The following is a 21,651-nucleotide window of genomic DNA, read 5'->3' on the forward strand; positions in this document are numbered from 1 at the left end:
ATCGGTTAAGTAGTTGATGCGTCAAAACCATACATACATACATACATACAAACATTTCCTCTTTATAATATTAGTATATTATATAAGATTGCCCTTAAAAATGGTACATAATTTTTTTTTTATTAAAAATATTCAGAATTTTGATGAGTGAAAATCTACTGAATACTTCAACAAAGAAAAGAAACCAAATTAAAAATAATTATCATTAGGTATCGTGATTCTGAAAAGTCACACTCTTTATAAATTTCTTAAATTCTATGTTTTAGTATTTTAGAAACTTACCGCGTATGTACATTGTACATCTAATCTTTTACTGAAATGTTAATAATATATCAATTGATTTGACACACGTAAAATGATATCAGTTTACACCCTATTTTCACATAAAGCACTGTATAAGTGATACGTGATCAAAACATAATTGTACTGTACAATGACTTTAATATACGTTATGCTTTAAAAAAATAAGATAAAAATCTTTAATAAGAAACAGGATATTTTTTGAAGTGAAACTTCTTTATTTGGGTTGGAAAAAAATTTAGTGTAACATTTTTTCGTTACGCGTGACATTTTTCCGTTACGCGCCCTCTTTTTCTTTTTTTTTTCCTACCACGCGTGATTGTATTTCTGTAAAGTTGCATATAGTAATGTTTTGAAAAATAAGTTCATAAAGAAGTTTCACTTCTTACGTGTGTACACTAGTACACGCACACATTTTTTTTATCTCTATATTTCAGGGAATCTCTGTATTTGACGTGTGGTAAAAGATGTACCTTTTTTCGTGCATATTATTATCAAACTACTTAAATCTGATATGTGTACTATAACGTAACGTAAAACTTAATTTAAAGCTCCATTTACTAAATAAAAATATCAACTATTATTAAAAATAGAAATTGAAACCATAGAGAGTCACTCAAACACAAATTAGACAAGAGAAGAGGTGTTTAAAGATTGTCACAAATTTCAATGAATTAGGTATATTGCAAAGAACGAAATATTACGACGCCTGATGAAAAAATAATATTAAAAGTTCCGTGACGAGAAATTTTGCTCACTGTTCTTTATGTTATCCTCTTTATATGCGAAAATCGACTTAAAATCCTAGTGAAGTATACAAAATCATGTACCTGTTCTAGTGCACCAAATAAAACATTTCATTAAATTATTGAAATAAGCTTTATCTTCAAAATTCATTAAAGTTTATCTAGCCTACCACAATAATATTAGCCTGCCTATGTGAGATATTGAGACCGGACTCTATGATATTATGTATAAGTTTTTTTTACGTGAAAAAATATATAGAAATGTCACATTATTATTTTAAACACAAACGAACATTCGGAAATATATTATATTTTTTTAATATAAATGTATTATTTTGCTTAGGATCTCCAGTTTTCAAACTATCACGATAAAACCATATAGCAAATATTATTTTATGTAAGTTGTCTTTAATGTTTGAAAGGATAAAAAAAATTATTTACCTACCAATAAATATTGTTATAATAAAGGGGAAAATTCACTTTGTATTAAAGCATCTCTGTGTTTTATTTATGCGTTGCAGTTTTACCTCTATCTCAGCTGCTACAATTATTACTTAAATAGTTAAGTTACTAATTTTTAATTAGTTAAATAAGTTAAAATTATAAATAACAACAATACCTTAATGTTGTTACTAAACAAATGTTATGTGATTTCTTTGTAGTTAGTTTAAACTACACATTATGCAGTAAGCGCGCTCACGCACAAATATTGTCTCACGCATTTATTGGCGATTTACATAATTACGCGAAAGGTTTCCGTGTACTTGGATAAATGCGTAGGATGTTAAATAATTCCTTGAATGTTGCTTTAAATAAACTGGACTCTGAAACAAAAGCAATTGTCACGGCATTTAGAATTGTTTTTGTAAACTTCGTGCACTGAATACAGGAGAAGGAACCGGAGCTGCCACTGAATGCTGATTTGCATATTAATTGTAAACCGCTATTCATGTGTTCAGCGACATTGATGGTTTGTTTCGGTATTACAGAACAGAATATTTTAGGACGAACAAAGAATGTCTTATAAGACGACGGATCTGCTGAAAAAAATCAGTTGTCTTCCATCTATCAGCAAGAAAGATGACTCCTAAAGTAAGTTGATACTTATATGGTTTTTCACGAATTTTAACACATTTTTATTAATATTTTTCCTAACTTTTGTTTCAGAATGCATTTGTAGGCTTGCTCTCAATCCTTAATCTTTTAGACGGGTATTTGTGCGGTACATACTCGAATGTCTTCGTTCGTGGTGGCTCTGAAGTATTACCTTTAGAATACATCAACTATGGTGGCCCGGTTGCTTATGGTGGTCCTCAAATAGCCCAAATATCCGCGGCTCCTATTGAATCGGTAGTTTCGTTACAAAATGCGCTGAACCCTTGTGTGGCGCCTTGCGTCATCAACGCTCCGATCCCCGCGTTGGCGCCAATAGGTTCCGCAGCTAATGCTCAAATTGTTGCCTACAAGCCGCCGGTCGCTAATGTGCCTGTCGTATTAGCCAATAAGGATGTAAGTATGCAGCTTTAACAATGTGCCTTGAACGTACTTTGTGCTATCAAATATATTGAGTATATCAATCACTTATTTACAGGATACATTTGGCTACCAATATTCGTATGCAGTGTATGATGATGGTACAGGAGATAAAAAGACACAAAGTGAACAAAGTGATGGCTCAGTAGTTCAAGGACAATACTCTTTTATCCAACCAGATGGATACAGACGAGATGTCGTTTACACAGCTGATGACTTGAAAGGGTAATTATCACTTTCATACATTGTGTAGTCTGATGTATTTTACTACTTTTTTTAAACAATTAAATTTGTTTAGTCTATTTAAGGATGTATGAAAATAAAAGTATTTAAATAAGTGATTATTAATTTTTTCGTTTAGATTTAACGCCATTGTAAAAACGGTGTCACCTGAACCCGAAGTTATCAATAAGGATGCAGCAGTGGAATCAGTTGAAAATAAAGATATACCTTGTAAGGAACAAAACAAAGAACAATTAGTAGAAGCACCAAAAATCGATGACAAAGCAATTGAGTCGTTAGACGAAGTTACTGAAGCCGTTGATAATGATGACTCTAAGAGTGGAGAAAAATCAAGTGAAGAAGTACCCACTCCTAGCACAGACGCATCAACACCTTCCAATCCAGAACCAAACGTTGTTGTATCTTATAGCGATTTCGTAAACTGTCTTCAATCTAAAAGAATAGCAAGTGCAAAGAATGCCGTTTCTCCTCTAACTTACATCCTCATTCCATCTTTGAATGGACTACAAAAATCTTGTTAAACTGTTATTAACAGATTCAGTGTCACAAATATCACTGTCTAGTCTAAAGGAAAAATACTTTACAAAACACATTTTATACTGTTCTTATAACCTATAATAAATTTATACGAATTAATTGAATTGCTACTATAACTTCCTAATAAATGTTTACGCATGTTTACAAGTGTTTTATTATTTTTTTACATCATGTGAACAATTATTGTACGTCTAATTACGCGCACAAAATATAAATAACTGTTCATGCATTTACTGATATATATAAACAAATGATTAGGTAACAGAAATTCGTTATGCGTTCGTTATGCGTAGAGCAACGTTTGCATTGAAAATGAGGAAAAGTAGTTGAAACCGTATCGTGTCCGAATTCTCTATCAATACAGAAGTTTTTTGTAGGTTTGATTCGTATACAAAACAACTTAAAGTTTTGTAAATATGGGGAAAGAAACTTAATTTTGATTAATCAATGAAAAAAAAAACACATGTTGAAAGTTTTGATGAAATGAATATTCTCAGCCTTCGGACTAATTTGAACTTAAATCTAGTCAGAACTCATTGCCTATAAAGACCAGTTTTGGCTGCAAAAATCAGACGCTTTTGACTAAGGGCATATTTTTGAGAATTGATAACTGCTAGGGTTGATAGTTACCGTAGGGCGTTGTATATCGTAAATTTGTCCTTTGCATACATTCATTCATTCAAAATAAACATTAACAATTTTACAAAAGTTATAAATTCATAAAAGCCATAATTTTTAATCATGGCTTTTAATTTAATTATTATTTTCATTAAATTAATGTTTAAAAAGTGTATAAATACATCTCATATTATAAGGTTTTTAAAACGTAATTTTTCATCGTATTTATAATGAACTATTTACTTTCAATTACTTTCATAATACACACTCTATTCTATTAGTAAAAATAATACTGTATATAAAAGTAGATATCAATCAGTTCAGTATGACCTTTGTACTACAAAAGACCTCAATAAAACAAATTACAATCAATTTCAACGCGAGTAACTCATAATCAATTAGGAAGTATCCATTACTGTAATAACACCTAAAATGCCAATTAAATAACCAGCATACGAAGCATTGTTTCCGTGCAGGCAACGATTAACCATTTCATATTTGTATCATGACCTTGAGTGGTCAACGTTAGAGTCAAGGTGCGTGCACGCATTTCTTTGCCCCACCTCAAAACAGTTTCGCGACCATGTTCTATAAAACCATTGAGCAGGACCGTTGACATCAATCAACTCTGATTTGTTTCATACAACACACAATATGTTCAGCAAAGTGAGTGCTTTTCTAAAAATAAACTTAGCTATCATAAAAAAGAATACGTTTAAAAATAATTGCTTTCTTTCAGATCGTAGCTTTCGGCGCCTTCTTGGCTGCGGCTAACGCTTATGGACACGGCCACGCTGTGTCTTCCCAAAGCATTGTTCACCACGGTGGCCACGGTGGCCACTATGGCGCTCCTCTAGCCCATGCTGGCTCTTACGGTTATGCTACACCTTTGGCATACGCTCCCGTAGCGTACGCCGCTCCCGTCGCTCACTACGACGGTCATGACACCTATGTACGTACAGAAACATCTTCTGTTTTCATGTTCTATATTTAAGATTTGTTCATCGTCTAATTGTCTTTGTGTAATAGGCGCACCCGAAATACGACTTCGCGTACTCCGTGGCTGACCCGCACACGGGCGACCACAAGTCGCAGCACGAGAGCCGCGACGGCGACGCGGTGCACGGCTCCTACTCGCTGGTGCAGCCCGACGGCTCCGTGCGCAACGTGCACTACACCGCTGATGACCACAATGGGTAAAATTCCCTTCATAAGCTATATTACAATAAAATGCAAAATAAGTAACTAGCTGTGCCCCGCGGTTTTACCCGCATTGCTCCGCTCCTATTAGTCTCGGATGATGATATATAGCATCTAGCCTTTCTCGATAAATAGACTATCTAACAGTGATATCATTTTTCAAATCGGAACCGTGGTTCTCGAGATTAGGGTGTTCAAACAAAAAAAAACAAACTCTCCAGATTTATGTCAGTACAGATATAGTTCTAAAAAATCTAATACTCTTCTTCTCTTTTCCAGATTTAACGCGGTTGTCCACAACTCCGCCCCATCAGTGCACCCCGCCCCAGCTTACCACCATTACTAAACGATGACCAGTGACTTAGGACCCTCAAATAATTTATTATATTGTAAATATCAGTAATGTCTTGTTGAAGCTGTGAATTTGTAAATAAAGTATGAATGATTGAAACTTTGTCATTATTATTTATGTATTCCTTGGTGGTGATATAATAACTACAATAATTATTATTAAATACAGAAAGTGAGAAACGCACCAAAAAGTTAACATTTCAAAAATACTTAAATACCGTAAGAACAAAATATTTGTTTCCAGTCTTCGCAAATTATTAAATTATTTACAGGGCGTATTAAGCATTAAAGAATATAATATGATAATATGTCTCAAGTTGCAGGGCCTGATGCAAAATGGCGTATTATACGGGAAAACATCCTTCTGTATTGCCTACATGTTTCAGTACATAATAAATCGTAAATACCCCAGAAATTTTTATTCTAATTAATGCAATTTAAAAATTTAAACACAACATAAAACACATACATATTATTATAGCCTATAAAAGCCTTCCTCGATAAATGGGCTATCTAAGACCGAGAGAATTTTCAACTCATATTTATTCGCATTATATTATATCATAATATAGACTCTTACATAGGTAGATATGCAGCAACGATTTTTCAAATTACGGTTTTCATAAAATTCTCAACGCAACCGCCTTGAAACGTTATTTTATTTATGAATTAAATTTGTAATGTTAAACAACTAACTTTTCAAACGTTTGATTTTTATAACAATATCAAGAAAGAGGAATTAATTGCATTTTATGACAAACTCTTTGATTTTATGACTTCTAAATTATTTAAGAAAGTATTTTGCATTTATCATTCGCTGCTGCTTGCGCTGTTAACAGGTATTATGTTTACTGTAAGTTTAGTGTCTGAAATAACATAATATAGACTTACAAAATCGGGGAGCTCTTTAAAGATAAGAGAGCTCAAATAAATCTAATTTTACTAATTAATTATTAACGGAAATCACATTTGTTCGTTTTATGGCATCCAAACTATAATAACAGTAATTCTTTGTAAAACTCAATTTTGTAGCTATGATTCTTAAACTGGTGCCATAAAAGATAGGTAGGTAACGACAATGAAATATACATACACTCGATAAACATAACCCTCCTTTCGCAGTCGGGTAACAAAGCATGGCATCAATCTAAATATACGATGGTTTACAAATAACTCAGCAATAAAAATATGACACGAGGTCTCGCAAAGTAATCATGGCGTATTGATAAAATTTGTGGTTAACGACAAAAACTATCAACAAAAAGAGGCATGTCTTTCACGGTTCTTAGCGAGTACAATGCTCTATACAAGTGCCGGCTATGTAAAAACTGGATTGGCATTATACTATCATATTTATTTACGTTCTAAGAATTTCGGAATTTGTATGCATTATTTTTGACTATTTGTGCATTCAATGGATTATAATTAGATTGCTTTTTTTAGATGACTAAATTTCATTGATAATATTTGTCAAATAATATTTAATTTAATATGAATTGATCGCGTTTAAACCCTCTTATAAGATTTTCATTTCCAAATACTATGTAAAAAAGTTTTCGAAATTCGATATGATTTATTTAATATGAATGCTTACAAAAATAAACGATATAAAATTTTAAAGTACCCCATTATTGCACAAAACCAACCCATTCCTCATTTTCCAAATTTTGTAATTTATACAGCATAAAGTATTTCACACAGCCTTGTTTCATATTAAGTAGGTAACCAAGCAGCTAAATATATAAATGAGAGCAATAACGTACTTATCCACATCACGTCTCTCTATAAAAAATTTCATTGTATTTGTGACCTTTCTGGTACAACAAAAATGTACAGTAAATGTTATGTTGCAATTAACAAATAATTACACTTTCATTGGGCAATTAAATAGATGTAGATCATTATCATTGTTTAAATTATTTTCTCAATGGCATGTTCTAGCTTACAAACGAACTAATTTTAGAAACTATTTGGTAAACAGATGGGTCACTGAACGACTGCGTGAATGACTTGCATTAAATGGAATGTTATAATTATTTTTAGTTATTTTTATCGAAAAATAGCTTACCGCCCGCGGCTTCGCCCGCTTTGTCTAAAATCTAATAAATTATATACTAAAACCTTCCTCTTGAATCACTCTACCTATTAAAAAAAACCGCATCGAAATCCGTTGCGTAGTTTTAAAGATTTAAGCGTACAAAGGGACATAGGGACAGTGAAAGCGACTTTGTTTTATACTATGTAGTGACGATGAATACTTATTTCGTGAAAATTAGGTATAATATGACGAATTTGAAGTTTAAGTAATAAGATTGAAATTCATATTATATTTGATTAATATTATGTAGTTTAAAATTTTAACATTGTGGATTTTGAAGTAGGTATGGCTGCATAAAAGAAATTCGTTTAATTACTTACTATTTATATGCATGCATATCTATCTTTCGTATCACAAACAAATATTAGGGATTATTTGTTTATAATTAAGAATAAATGTGATATTGATAAGAAATCGTAAAAATATTGAATTGCAGCTAAGATTCTATTTTATTTCACATGAGATCAAACAAGGAAGGAATTTTTTTTTTAATCCGCCATATTTTGTATGAAAACTGCTGTTTTAATAATAAACTGCTGCTTGATTCAATTTTTGGAGTGAAACTTCTTTAGGTGTTTTGAGAGTAAAAATTCAAGGTCACGTCATGGCAATACCGTCACGTAATTAGAGTAAGGCGACGTATTTGGTATCTTTGTATCTAGCTAAAAATGTTTCACTTCTGACACGTGTGCTTGACCCACACACTCTTTTTTTTATTCAATAAATATTAAATTCAATAAATATTAAATTGAGATGAATCAAATACAATTAGGTAGATTCAATGAATCGAAACCGTTCTCAAAGAACAAAAATCCATGTTAGGTATTACTTTAACTTGTACCTATGGTTAATTGATCAATTTTGAAATTTAATATTATCAAATTACAAGAATCAATGTCTAATATCGATCAAACGTTTACACCATGACACATATTAGTGTTTTTTTAATAATGGGGTTTAGATTGACCTCATCTATTGTAATAATCGAAGCAAGGTCTGCATGATCGAACACCCCACTTATTATTATTGAATGTTAAATGTATAAAAAGCTATGTTCGATTGCGGTTGACATCAATCACTGACCAACGTTCCATAAACAATACAAAATGTTCAGCAAAGTGAGTTTTTGCATTACGCTTTAACAAGATTTTTCCGGAAAATATTAAATTTTTAATTTAAAAATTCGTTATAAGACAATCGCTCTAATCTTCTATAGTGAAACAGATAAAGTGTCGTTGGAAATGAATCAATTTAAGATTTCCGATAGAAGTCGCAAATATAAAATAACTTTTGTAATATAACTTTTATAATATAACATTTAATTCCTTGTCATTAAGCAAATCTTTGGAAATGTTTCGACATAATTTAAATGTGGTCATCACTTTAATATTAAACTTTACCTTTTCAGATCGTAGCTTTTGGAGCCATGATAGCGGCAGCCAACGCTGGCTACTACGCGCATGGCCCAGCCTATTCCTCCCAGAGCATCGTGCGTCATGACGAGGGCCTGGGCCACTTCGCCGCTCCAGCGCACTACGCTGCACCTTTGGCTTACGCTGCACCACTCGCTCATTATGCTGCCCCAGTAGCTTATGGAGCATACGGAGGATATGGAGCAAATGGAGCGTATGATGGCCATGATGAATATGTATGTATCAATTTGGATGTTCAAATTCACAGCAGATTAGATGATAGTTCTATAATGCCAGGTGTGAAAAAACAACCCTCATCCAAAAGTCTCAGTTTTAATTGATCTAGCCATTGATTTTCAACAACCAGAGGATTGTTATTATATTGGCATGTAGATTACTAATTGTTGGAATGCTAAAGATTAATGCTAATCCTATAGATAGAAAATATATTATGAACTTCGAGCAAAAATTGGTACCTCAGTTATTTTACAAGTGTACGCTGCGTAGATCCTCTAGAATAGTAAATTAAACCTAATATTATATTTTCAGGCGCACCCGAAATACGACTTCGCGTACTCCGTGGCTGACCCGCACACGGGCGACCACAAGTCGCAGCACGAGAGCCGCGACGGCGACGCGGTGCACGGCTCCTACTCGCTGGTGCAGCCCGACGGCTCCGTGCGTCAGGTTGATTATACAGCTGACGACCATACTGGGTAACTACCTATGTTCAAATGTTAACTGCAAATTGATGCCCTGTATTAGTAGTCGAACAAGCGGCTAAAACATTTCATCTTTTAATTAGCCTTCTTCACCCTACAAGGACTTATGCCGTGGCCCTCTCAAACTTGAAAATATAAGCTTTGCGGGCATTAATATCAATCTACATATTATCTTGGAAAATTAAAAACTTCAATACTTAATAATTGATGATTTAATAAATGCATTAATATTTTCTATTACAGATTCAACGCCGTTGTCCACACATCTGGTCCCTCTCTACACCCCCAGCCCGCCTATCATCATTATTGAAAAGTGTTAAAATAAAATTATTTATTTATTTATTATATTTGTAACATTCACAATTAAAAGAGTTATGACGAATTTTAAACGTTTTATTTTTGAGAGCACAGTATATTTAACTTTATAGTTATATGGAGTTTTAAAACTAAGTGTTAATATTAATTCTGTAAAATTTTGTCATCTTTCTAATCCAAAAATATATATATATATATATAATCGGATAAAAAAAATCATAACCTTCGACTGAACTTTTTCAAATGGTATATTGTTTGGTTCTTTTCATGATATAAACTACTGAACCTTGATAATTACTGAATCTTGACGATGGACTATTTTATAATAAATTCGTGAAAATTTATCATACAGATTCAATTCTATATTTTCATTGTTCAATTTATAGCAAATCATTTAACCAACCCCTGTGGTAACAAGCTACCTAACTTACGCTGATTTCCAATCTCAAAAATAATAACCAATCATATTTTTGAGACTTTATCATCTCGTAGACTGTGTATTTTTATACAAAACGTTACGTATGTTTATATTTTTATAAAAAAAACTACTGAAATCTTCCTCGATATTTAAATTAATTTAATTTGTTTCTGCAGTAATTAAGTGAAATCAAGATCACAAATATGAAATCGGAAACTTTCAGTGCATCTGCTAACATCGGAAATTTTATTGAGATAAAATAAAATAATTCATAATTAGGATAGTAGAATACACCACTTGTATGGATAGTTCATAGTTATACTAATCTGCAAAAACTCGCCATATATTGAACAAGACCTCTTGGCAACCAACAACCGACCAAACAAACATTTTTTAATTAATCACTGACTTAAAAGAAAGATGTATAGTTTAAAAATATACCTACCTACCTTGTAAACCGCTTCACGTATTTTTAATAAAAAATAAAGATTTTCTTCTAGTATTTATTATTTTTATTTAAACCGTTTCATGTTACTTTATCTAACAGCAAGTAGTATCTGACTACTTAAAAAATACTTATAAAAATCCAGACGCATTTTTTTTCAAATAGATGAATTCTTAAAACTCTTTGTGTACACCCCTAACAAGCGACTTTGCCACCCGCACGTGAGCTATTGTTTAAGATTATGTTTCATAGACAAAATGCTCACGAATGCTGCAAAGCGTAATATGCCGGCTGCGCGAAGCTAGAGAATAAAACCTGAATTTTAAGGAACGAACGTTACGTGATCTGTGTATGCAAGACAACAAGGACCTTCGCCCTTAGGCCTTAGTATACCGATAGTGGGACCCTTGTATACATCGTTCCGGATATGGAGACATGGAGTAAATAAGAATAATTTACAAAGCTTAACCACCTGCCTGAATTATATCCAAATTGACCTCATTGGCTGTTCCCAAATAATTGTAAGATAATATAAGCGAAAAACATAACCCTTCTTGATAGTGGAATACGAGCAGGTAATAAATAGGTAATAAGAGCAGGTAATAAATACATAATATAGGTAGTTAGTAAGAATATGCGCATAGATATCTAGTTCATTCTTATCGACGTTATTTCACGTCAAGCTTATCGCAGTATGAAAATTCTGCATAATATAAATATATCTAAATATCCTTAGACTTACGGTGTAATATATTATGTATAATTAAAAAAAAATTATAATTGCAAGCCCAGCCGGCGCGGCGGGATGCTAGTCAAATACAAAACGAAATTGATTTGAGATCTTTTCAATTATTACGTATCAATAGCTGGCTAATTTCCAATTATGTATTACTTGATTACTAATAAGTAATAAGTTAATCTGAAAATTTTCATCAATTAAACATTTATAGAACTTTTGCAGTGAAACTTCTGTAGGCGCGTTGAGAGTAAAATTACAAGGTCGCCTTATGGCAATATCGTCATGGAGTAAGATTTTGTTATCTTTGAATTATGCCAAAGAAGTTTTACTGCTGATACGTGTGCTCGGCAAACACGCTCTTTTATAAGTTTTTGTCCTGAAATAAAACATCTATAACTGATAACTCGTTCAACTCACTCAACAACTAAATGAGGATTCGTAAAATAATGTTACTTAGTAGGTAAATATAAAGTTAATACTTCGTATATAAGTATTTCGTTACGCTTGAGATAAATTATATAGATAAAAATTGAGTTCAATAATCTGGCTACAAACTTTTAATCGTCTTAAAACTAAAGTGTTTCCTATAAAGTTTAAGACGTTATAACTCATGGTCAATGATTCATGATATCAATGTAGTTAGCTATTTGCGATTTAAAACAAAAAAAAATCCAAACTCGGTTTTATTGAATGCAGATAGTAACAACAACTTTTAAGAAAATAAGGGCAAATTTTTTTTTTTAAATATATATAATATAATATATAATTTTATAATTTTAAAAATATACATAATTTATGAAAGAAATATTTCTATGTTTATAAGTTTTGCGTGACGAAACACATTATTGCGATACATTAACATGATTTTAATTGACCTCTAATTTATAGTTTACCACGTGGTGTGCAGTTCCTTTCTCCCCACTTATTGTTCTTTAAAATAATATAAAACTACTCTGCAACCACTATCTGATATCAAATCTTATCAACTCTTACAACCAAACATAACAAACCAAACAAAATGTTCAGCAAAGTAAGTTTGTTGCCTTAAATTTTACTTACAATTTACAGGCGCTTTGTATTGAAGATTCAGTAAGATTAACTACCTACTTTCTTAATTTTTTTTTAAACATTAATTCTATATAATGTTTCTAACTTTTACAGATCATTGCTTTCGGTGCGTTCCTAGCCGCCGCTAAGGCTGGTCTTCATGGACACGCCGTGTCGTCCCAAAGCATCGTGCATCACGGAGCGGGACACTACGCTCCCCTCGCGGCGGCCCCATTGGCTTACAGCCATTACGCCGCCCCTGCTCACCAATATGAAGGACACGACACCTACGTGAGTTTAAGAGTATATGTTTTACGACTCCCTTCTTGATTGGTCTTTTCAATTTTTAAATTATTATAAGACAATATGAATAAACATACTGTTCTCATTCATCTAATGCTCTAATTATATCGATATGACACGAACAGGCGCACCCGAAATACGACTTCGCGTACTCCGTGGCTGACCCGCACACGGGCGACCACAAGTCGCAGCACGAGAGCCGCGACGGCGACGCGGTGCACGGCTCCTACTCGCTGGTGCAGCCCGACGGCTCCGTGCGCAACGTGCACTACACCGCTGATGACCACCACGGGTAATATATTGTCATCATTTTGTTCTGTTGTACAAAGTTGTACCTACTATCTATATAATACTCGACATAATAATTTTAACATATGAACTGTATTCAATATATTATTAAGCTCTTGTAAGTGTCCGTTCTTTCTTATTATATATTTTTCCGCTTCATGTTTTTTTTCAGTTTCAACGCCGTAGTCCACAACTCCGCCCCTTCCGTGCATCCTCAAGCCGCCTACGGTCATCACTACTGAATAATAAACAACCAATTAAATTGAGAAGACCAAAGCTGTTTATAGCAAAACGTTTATTTATGATATTAAATTGAAAATCAAATTCAATTATTAATTTGTTTATTTTCCCGTTTTTATTTTCTTTGAGTTTTTACCTTCTATAAGCATTTCATAAATTGGATTTTAATCCATATCTAAAATTTTGAAATATTGTGTCAAAGTGGTTGCCATAAACTTTGGAAAGGACTTTATGTCTGCTTCCTGGTAGAGCAGCTTTTCAGGTAGTATTAAATAAATCATTCTAACGAAACCGATTTTTTTTAACAATTGAGTTTTGATAATTTGACAACAATGATGAAAAATATAAAAACAATATATAATATAGTAATGTATAGATCTTATTAATAACCCAAGAGCCCACGACGTCCAGACATTCCTTATTTTAGAAAAATTGAAAGTTTCTCTGTATATGTCTCCGATACAGATAAGAACGATAACTAAAAATTCATCGAGATACGTGGAATTCCATCAACATAAGTCCCCGTAAAAGATAAGTAATAACTTTATTACTTATATATTATAACTATTGTTTTTTAATAATTATAGTAAACAAATGTTTTTAGTGGGTTATTTCATATTTGATACACTTTTAGGTAGTAACGTTAAATTGATGATATGATAGTTATTTTTAAATGTGTCTGGCAAGATGTAAGAACCATGAAAACTGTCCGGCTCTTTAGGTACCAACCATCTTTTTATAGGTCCCCCAGTCCCATATATAAAATTTAGTTTTTAAACTATAATGAAAGTTAGGTACTATTTTATAGACCTTTACTTCCTGTTTCCTGTCAAAGTAACCACAACCCAAACTTGATAGTTTTGATTGAACTTTCAACTTTTCTAAAATAAGGAATGTCTGGCCGTCGTGGGCTCTTGATCTATAAGAGATTAACAGTAAAACTGAATGACCGTCATTTATTTCAAAATCTGTTATTAATTATTCTGAGAAAAATGGGAAAGAGTTTATGATATTTATTTATGATAAGTTTTTAATGAAGTGAAAACGTTACAGAAATGAATGTCGATTGTAATTTTATAAAGAAAGCACTTTATTCATCTTACTTTCTAATCAAACGGTTTAAAAAAGGTATTAGAAAACGCTTAAATATACAAAATCTTGTATTTTGAAGGATGAAAAAACTCACGATTAAGTTCTTCGTTATGTAAGCGACCCCTTTGTAAAAATTGAATTGTTAAAAGATTTCTTGATGTGGTTAGTTGTTATCCTGTGAAAATTGAGAAATATTTTCAAATTAAAATTCATATTCATTTATTTGGCAATAATACAAGAATGCAGTAAAGATAGAAGAAAAATATAACAGGTAATAAATACAAATATGTATAATCAGCAAAAGTGTTTTTAAGGTTTTCATTGACGAACGTTAAAGTAAAAAACACAGAAAATATAAAGAGGTCACGAAATATGAATCATGCCATCTGACTTTGATCTCTAATTGTGTGTACGTGGGTGTCATTGATGAGTTGCAATTTTATGATAAATTCTTTGTTAATTTATTAATAGCAACTAATTAGTAATATGATATATTTTAAGACTTGAGTATTGGTATTGATCAAGTCAATTCCGGCCTGTAATATTTTTACTATACAATTTTTTATACTTACTCAGATATTTAGAATTGACATTGACCTCCTGAATTTGGGCCATGACGGCTAATCTAATACATCTTATTGCAGTACATAATTATGTATGCGCAAATGCAAATTAACACCTAATCCTTTACTCTTCAATTAAACGAACGAAATATCCATAACTAGTGCAGTGATTAAGCTCAAGGAAATATTTAAAATGTTTGTATCAAATGGATTAAAATTACAAATTCTAAGATAAATACAAAGGTAGTAAAAGCTATGGCGAGATTATTATTAGTGGACTAAATAAACAGTATAAAACCAGTAGGTATATCTTTTAAGTCTATGTTCATCCTTCAAACCATTTCTAATTTTCACAGAGCATCCTAATAGAGCAGTTTTCATTTACTTAATTATATTTTATCGTGTAAGTACATAATTTTTACTGGTGTACATTATAATTTAAAATATGAAGATTTAGATGCTGAAACATAGATTTAAATAGTTTTGGACAGTTAAACTCCGTTATTCAAAACAGTATGTTTTTGGGAGAAAGTGGTAGAATGTAGATATTTATGCAACGAGCTCACTTAACGATTTATTATTAATATTTCTTATACCTTAATAAATACAAGTGTAAATATAACTCTTAATTATTATAAATAGTCGGTATTCGTGACGAAATACAATATTGCGATACATTAACGTGATTTTAATTGACCTCTAATTTATAGTTTACCACGTGGTTCCTTTCTCCCCACTTATTATTCGTCAAAATAATATAAAAAGTACTCTGCAACCAGTATCTGATATCAAATCTTATCAACTCTTACAACCAAACATAACAAACCAAACAAAATGTTCAGCAAAGTAAGTTCATTGCCTTACATTGATTTACAGGCGCTTTGTATTGAGAAGATTCATTAAGATCGATTACTTCACTTCTAATCTTAATTCATCTTAAGAAAAATAATGCAGCAATATGTAATTTTTGTAACTTTTACAGATCATTGCTTTCGGAGCGTTCCTAGCCGCCGCTAAGGCCGGTCTGCACGGACACGCCGTGTCGTCCCAAAGCATCGTGCATCACGGAGCGGGACACTACGCTCCCCTCGCGGCGGCCCCATTGGCTTACAGCCATTACGCCGCCCCTGCTCACCAATATGAAGGACACGACACCTACGTGAGTTTAAAAGTATATGTTTTACGAATTCCTTCTTGATTGGTCTTTTCAATTTTTAAATTATAAGTCAATATGAATAAAAATACTGTTCTCTTTCATCTAATGCTCTAATTATATCGATATGACCCGAACAGGCGCACCCGAAATACGACTTCGCGTACTCCGTGGCTGACCCGCACACGGGCGACCACAAGTCGCAGCACGAGAGCCGCGACGGCGACGCGGTGCACGGCTCCTACTCGCTGGTGCAGCCCGACGGCTCCGTGCGCAACGTGCACTACACCGCTGATGATCACCACGGGTAAGTGTCGTAAAAATAACTTTTATTTGCGTGTATACGTTAATAAAGCTTTTACGCATCAAATAATTTTCTAGAAATAGATTTGTCTGCATCCTAAATTTAATTCTAAGCCATTCTTCATCTGCAACAATACTAAGGCATATTCAACTTATGTATATATTTCTTTAAATAGCACAAATAACATTTTTTATTTATCTTTGTTACAGTTTCAACGCCGTAGTGCACAACTCCGCGCCTTCCGTGCACCCTCACGCCGCCTACGGTCATCACTACTGAATAAATTAACAACCAAAGTTATTTATTAAACTATATTAAACTAATATTTGTATTTTTCATTTATACAGTAGATAATCACGTTGATTATAAATATCAGATAGATAAATTATATTTACTTTTTATGATTATTGTCATTAAAATAAGATAAATTCGAAAAATTTATAATTCCTATTATAATTATATTATCTGATAGAGAAGGAGAAAATTGATTAGAGAAATTACGTACTGAATTTAAAAAAATCTTTCTTAAATTTATTACCTACTAGCAGCTTGCATCCAAGCCGCGCGATTTCACCCTCATGAAAAATAAAATTAATTTAACTCACTTATTTACGAAATGGGTCAACAAGTCTTTCCTCTTTTTGTTAATATTATTATTGATTTAGATGAATACATATTACCGGCTGGCTCATTTTATTCATGTAATTAATATCGCCGGATAAAAAAAAATTAAGTAATTTTAGTGCAATAGGTAAGGTATTTAATTGTTATACAGTGTAGATCAACCCATAATAATTTGTTTAACTTTAAATGTATAAACAGATTTATTAAAAATATATAATATTCCCTTCATATTATTATTTTAGTTAATTTAATTCTCGTATCACAATGATAGATAGTTGAATTTATATTTTTTTGGTTTTATGGCATTCAAATGCTTTATAAATATAAATTTATAAAGAATAGAAAAAATTCGATCACGAGGCGGGACACGAACCCGCACCTTTCGCGCCATTCCGGGACGTCTGTAAAGCTAGAAAGGTCAAGTCGGCAGAATCACTCGTTTTATATCTCATAATTTAGTGCTCATTTAGTGCTAATTTAGTGCTGAAAACAGATATTTGGTGCTGTGATAGGGGGACTGAAAATGAGAACACTGCTAACTTTTCATTAAGCTAGCAGTACGTCTGTAAAGCAAGAAAGGTCAAGTCGGCCGAATCACTCGTTTTATATCTCAAAATTTAGTGCTCATTTAGTGCTAATTTAGTGCTGAAAACAGATATTTGGTGCTGTGATAGGGGGACTGAAAATGAGAACACTGCTAACTTTTCATTAAGCTAGCAGTACGTCTGTAAAGCAAGAAAGGTCAAGTCGGCCGAATCACTCGTTTTATATCTCAAAATTTAGTGCTCATTTAGTGCTAATTTAGTGCTGAAAACAGATATTTATTCATTCATTCATTCAATAAAAAAATTGACTTTTATTTTTTTTTTTATTGGAGTATTCTACTTCTGATTAACTTTAAGAGAGGAAAAATTAGAAAAACGGTTGACCATACAGGCCATCCCTGCAACTTCCCACTAATTCCATACCTCGGCGGCCTAGACGCTTAAAATTGCACTTATGATGTTTTTGAGCTCAAACATACAATTTCTGAGCTCAACCGTACAACTTCGAGCTCAAACATACTGTTATGTTTGGTAAACTAACAATAATTGTAACGCAGTTTCACAACTTGAGCTATCGTACGAGTGGCTCAGTGGAACTAACGTGGAGCATCGATCCGCGGGTCGTGAGTTCAAATCCACACAAATCTCAATGCATTTTTTATAATTATTAATATTTTTAGAAACGTCTGGAAATCTTTATCGGATTGTCATTGAAAGGTCAGTGGCCGTTGAGCAGTGGATCTCGGTACACTGGTTGTTGGTTTAATTTGTTTGAAATAATAATATATAATATAAGTGTTATTATCCTAAGTTTGTGCTATTATTTTCGTGCGAGTAGGGGTAAGTCTTAGTTTTAGTACTATAATGTTAAGATTATTAAAACTCAAAAGTAAATAAAATTGTGTTTTGTTTGTAGCCTATATGAAACGCCTTCGATCTCACGATCAAAATTATACGCATTCGATATCCATACGACTGTTTATTACTACCGGAGCTAACTCAAGGCAGGGATTGGAAGGATCCCGTTTAATGAATAAAATCCTCCTGGCGCCCTCATTAATTTGCTAAGATTACTTAGATAATGTTGAAATAAGCTAGTTAGTTACTACCTACCACTTAACTAATTATTATCCTGTGGTTAAGTCTAACCGTTTTTTTATAATAAGTGCATGTAGTGATTGTGTACGTCAATGAAATAAAACGTTTTCTTTATAATAGCATAGTTGTTTGTTTCCAAATTCATATCATCGTGTGCTTAAGAAAAATAACCCATAACAATACAATTTCTGTATTATTTTGAGCTCTCCGAGCTCAAATATTATAACTGTTTACAGATGATATTTTGATAACCGTTTCACAGAACACTATTTTTTGAATTTTCGAATCGCAATAACTTTGGAATGAAGGAACCGATTTTCACGGGGTTGGCGGCGTTTGACGCAGTTTTTTGAGCCGCAAGTTTTTTTAAGATTTCTCAACATTTCTCGAAATCTGTCGGTAAAATCGGTTAAAATTCACAGAAAATCTAAGTTTCGCCAAGCCCTTTCAAATAAAACGGCAAAAAGCAAACGATAGCAACTTGACACCGAAAGATAAAACAAGCGACTAACAAATATTTATTTAAAATTACTTAAAAACTTCAATAATAATGAGCACTAAATGGTGACGCCTTTCAATTTCATGAGTTCCCGTCTTATACTACTTTCCTCGCTCTTGAGACTACTGGAGTCGCTATACTAGCAGTAGCTGCTTTGAAAAAAAAATAAAAAAAAATATTTTTCAAAAATCTTTTGCTGTACTGGCAGCACGAATTGAGCACTAAATGGTGACGTCTTTCAATTCCATTAGTTCCCGTTTTAGAGTCTTCTTCTAGCTCTTAAGACTGCTGGCGTCGTTATACTAGCAGCTGTTGTTGATTTGAAAAAAAAAAATTTAACACACACACACACACAGCGGCTACATCGCTAGGGGAGTCAGGGTCGTTTCCTGTGATCTTATAACGTTGAGATTTGATGAAAACTCGATATTTGCAATACAGAATAATGCCTATAACTTTTCGATTATAATGATTATTTTCTAGCGGGCAGTTGAAAAATGATTTTCCCAAAAATTTTTTCTGGGTTCATCGGTAGCATTCATTTAGCACTAATTAGTAACTCTTTTCAATTTCACCAATGCCGATTTTAAAGTCATCTTTCAGCTCTATGATTGCTCGTATCGTTATGTCAGCAGTTATCTATACTTAAAAATTGAAAAAATGTTTTTTTGAAAAATCTGTTTGCTTGTACAGGCAGCACTAATTGAGCACTAAATTATTAGCTGATGTGCCTCTGGCTCCAACTGTATCACAGCGCGGTCACGAATGGTACACTGCTAGCTTAATGAAAAGTTAGCAGTGTTCTCATTTTCAGTCCCCCCCATCACAGCACCAAATATCTGTTTTCAGCACTAAATTAGCACTAAATGAGCACTATATTTTGAGATATAAAACGAGTGATTCGGCCGACTTGACCTTTCTTGCTTTACAGACGTACTGCTAGCTTAATGAAAAGTTAGCAGTGTTCTCATTTTCAGTCCCCCTATCACAGCACCAAATATCTGTTTTCAGCACTAAATTAGCACTAAATGAGCACTAAATTTTGAGATATAAAACGAGTGATTCTGCCGACTTGACCTTTCTAGCTTTACAGACGTCATTCCGGGGCGGATGCCTGACCAACTCAGCCACTCGTGACCCAGGGTAGGGTCACGAGTATATTACATTTATATGATAGATAGTTACCATAACGACTTGACAACGATTCTCATGAACTTTTGTGTGCCAATTAGCACAGCTAGATCTGACAATCAGCTAAAAGTTAAGGTGCTAAGAGTAAAGGCGGAACAACGTTTGCGGGAACATCTAGTATATGTACATATTTTTACATTTGATTCGTAAGTTAAAAGTACATTAAACTTAAAGTAAAGAATAGTACCTGTTGCTTAAAAAACGATTATTTTATGAAGAGTCATAAAATAATCGTTTTTTAAGCAACAGGTTTACAGGCTAGTAGAGACTTGCTGTGCCCCGCGGTTTTATCAGCATTAATTTGAGGAAAATAAACTACAAGATTGGTACATATTGATAATATCTAACCTTATACGCCCTCAAAAAGTAGTGTTTCGCTCCTATAGGTGATATTAGATAGAGCTTATAAAGCCTTTCTCGATAAATGCACTGATGCCAACAATAAAAAAAAAGCTTTTAACTATTTTGATAGTTGAAAAAATAAACATTTACGGTAAATAATGTTTGTTTCTATATCGATACGCATTTTATAAATAAAGCAAATTAGAAACACACAAATTACTTACTTATTATCTAGCAGTATAAGCTCTTAAAAGCTAACAAGCATAGCAATAAAGGAAACAATTCAACGTAATTAATGTAATATGGACGTAAAACTGTAAAGTTTCACTACATAGTATAAAACAAAATCGTTTTTGTTTTCTCTGTCCCTATGTCCCTAAGTATGCTTAAATCTTTAAAACTACGCAACGGATTTTGGTGCGGTCTTTTTATAAATAGAGTCAAGTTCAAGAGGATTTTTATATAACTTATTAGGTTTTAGACAAAGCGGGCGAAGCCGCGGGCGGAAAGCTAGTGATATAATAAAATTATATCGGAGTGCGATTCCATTAAGTAAATGGTGATGCAGGACATCACAAAAACTATGCCTCAACGCTGTAGTAACAGTAATTTTATGTTACAGGTGCAAATTATAAATTTCTTAACGAACATCAAAAGAGCAAATCCGTACACAAAAACTATGTGT

General features: G+C 32.8%; 3 protein-coding genes across 3 annotated transcripts; all 3 read left to right on the plus strand.

Moving 5' to 3' along the window:
* Nucleotides 1-1,820: 1,820 nt before the first annotated feature.
* On the plus strand, nt 1,821-5,628 carry LOC123692637. Its single transcript, XM_045637401.1, has 8 exons — nt 1,821-2,138; nt 2,214-2,555; nt 2,638-2,804; nt 2,941-3,338; nt 4,582-4,643; nt 4,717-4,929; nt 5,007-5,173; nt 5,457-5,628. The coding sequence occupies exons 1-8, from the start codon at nt 2,127-2,129 to the stop codon at nt 5,521-5,523; spliced, it is 1,428 nt and encodes a 475-aa protein (XP_045493357.1). The 5' UTR covers nt 1,821-2,126; the 3' UTR covers nt 5,524-5,628.
* A 3,003-nt stretch (nt 5,629-8,631) lies between these two features.
* LOC123692638 lies at nt 8,632-16,990 on the plus strand. The gene is made up of 10 exons (XM_045637402.1): nt 8,632-8,744; nt 9,035-9,274; nt 9,588-9,754; nt 10,004-10,058; nt 12,839-13,015; nt 13,153-13,319; nt 16,002-16,056; nt 16,193-16,369; nt 16,504-16,670; nt 16,877-16,990. Exons 1-10 carry the CDS (start codon nt 8,733-8,735, stop codon nt 16,944-16,946), a joined length of 1,287 nt encoding a protein of 428 aa, XP_045493358.1. The 5' UTR covers nt 8,632-8,732; the 3' UTR covers nt 16,947-16,990.
* On the plus strand, nt 12,696-13,557 carry LOC123692271 (cuticle protein 7-like). Its single transcript, XM_045636996.1, has 4 exons — nt 12,696-12,707; nt 12,839-13,015; nt 13,153-13,319; nt 13,488-13,557. The coding sequence occupies exons 1-4, from the start codon at nt 12,696-12,698 to the stop codon at nt 13,555-13,557; spliced, it is 426 nt and encodes a 141-aa protein (XP_045492952.1).
* Nucleotides 16,991-21,651: the final 4,661 nt, after the last annotated feature.

The sequence above is a fragment of the Colias croceus genome, chromosome 6 (assembly GCF_905220415.1).
Source record: "Colias croceus chromosome 6, ilColCroc2.1".
Classification (NCBI taxonomy): domain Eukaryota; kingdom Metazoa; phylum Arthropoda; class Insecta; order Lepidoptera; family Pieridae; genus Colias; species Colias croceus.

Excerpts from the sequence above, each read along its gene's own strand:
- LOC123692637 (XM_045637401.1), top strand. Across the intron at positions 3,339-4,581 it reads GAATGGACTACAAAAATCTT|CAGGACCGTTGACATCAATC; the intron begins GTTAAACTGTTA and ends AAAACCATTGAG. Across the intron at positions 4,644-4,716 it reads CACACAATATGTTCAGCAAA|ATCGTAGCTTTCGGCGCCTT; the intron begins GTGAGTGCTTTT and ends GCTTTCTTTCAG.
- LOC123692271 (XM_045636996.1), top strand. Across the intron at positions 13,016-13,152 it reads ATGAAGGACACGACACCTAC|GCGCACCCGAAATACGACTT; the intron begins GTGAGTTTAAGA and ends TGACACGAACAG. Across the intron at positions 13,320-13,487 it reads ACCGCTGATGACCACCACGG|TTTCAACGCCGTAGTCCACA; the intron begins GTAATATATTGT and ends GTTTTTTTTCAG.
- LOC123692638 (XM_045637402.1), top strand. Across the intron at positions 13,320-16,001 it reads ACCGCTGATGACCACCACGG|AATCTTATCAACTCTTACAA; the intron begins GTAATATATTGT and ends TATCTGATATCA. Across the intron at positions 16,370-16,503 it reads ATGAAGGACACGACACCTAC|GCGCACCCGAAATACGACTT; the intron begins GTGAGTTTAAAA and ends TGACCCGAACAG.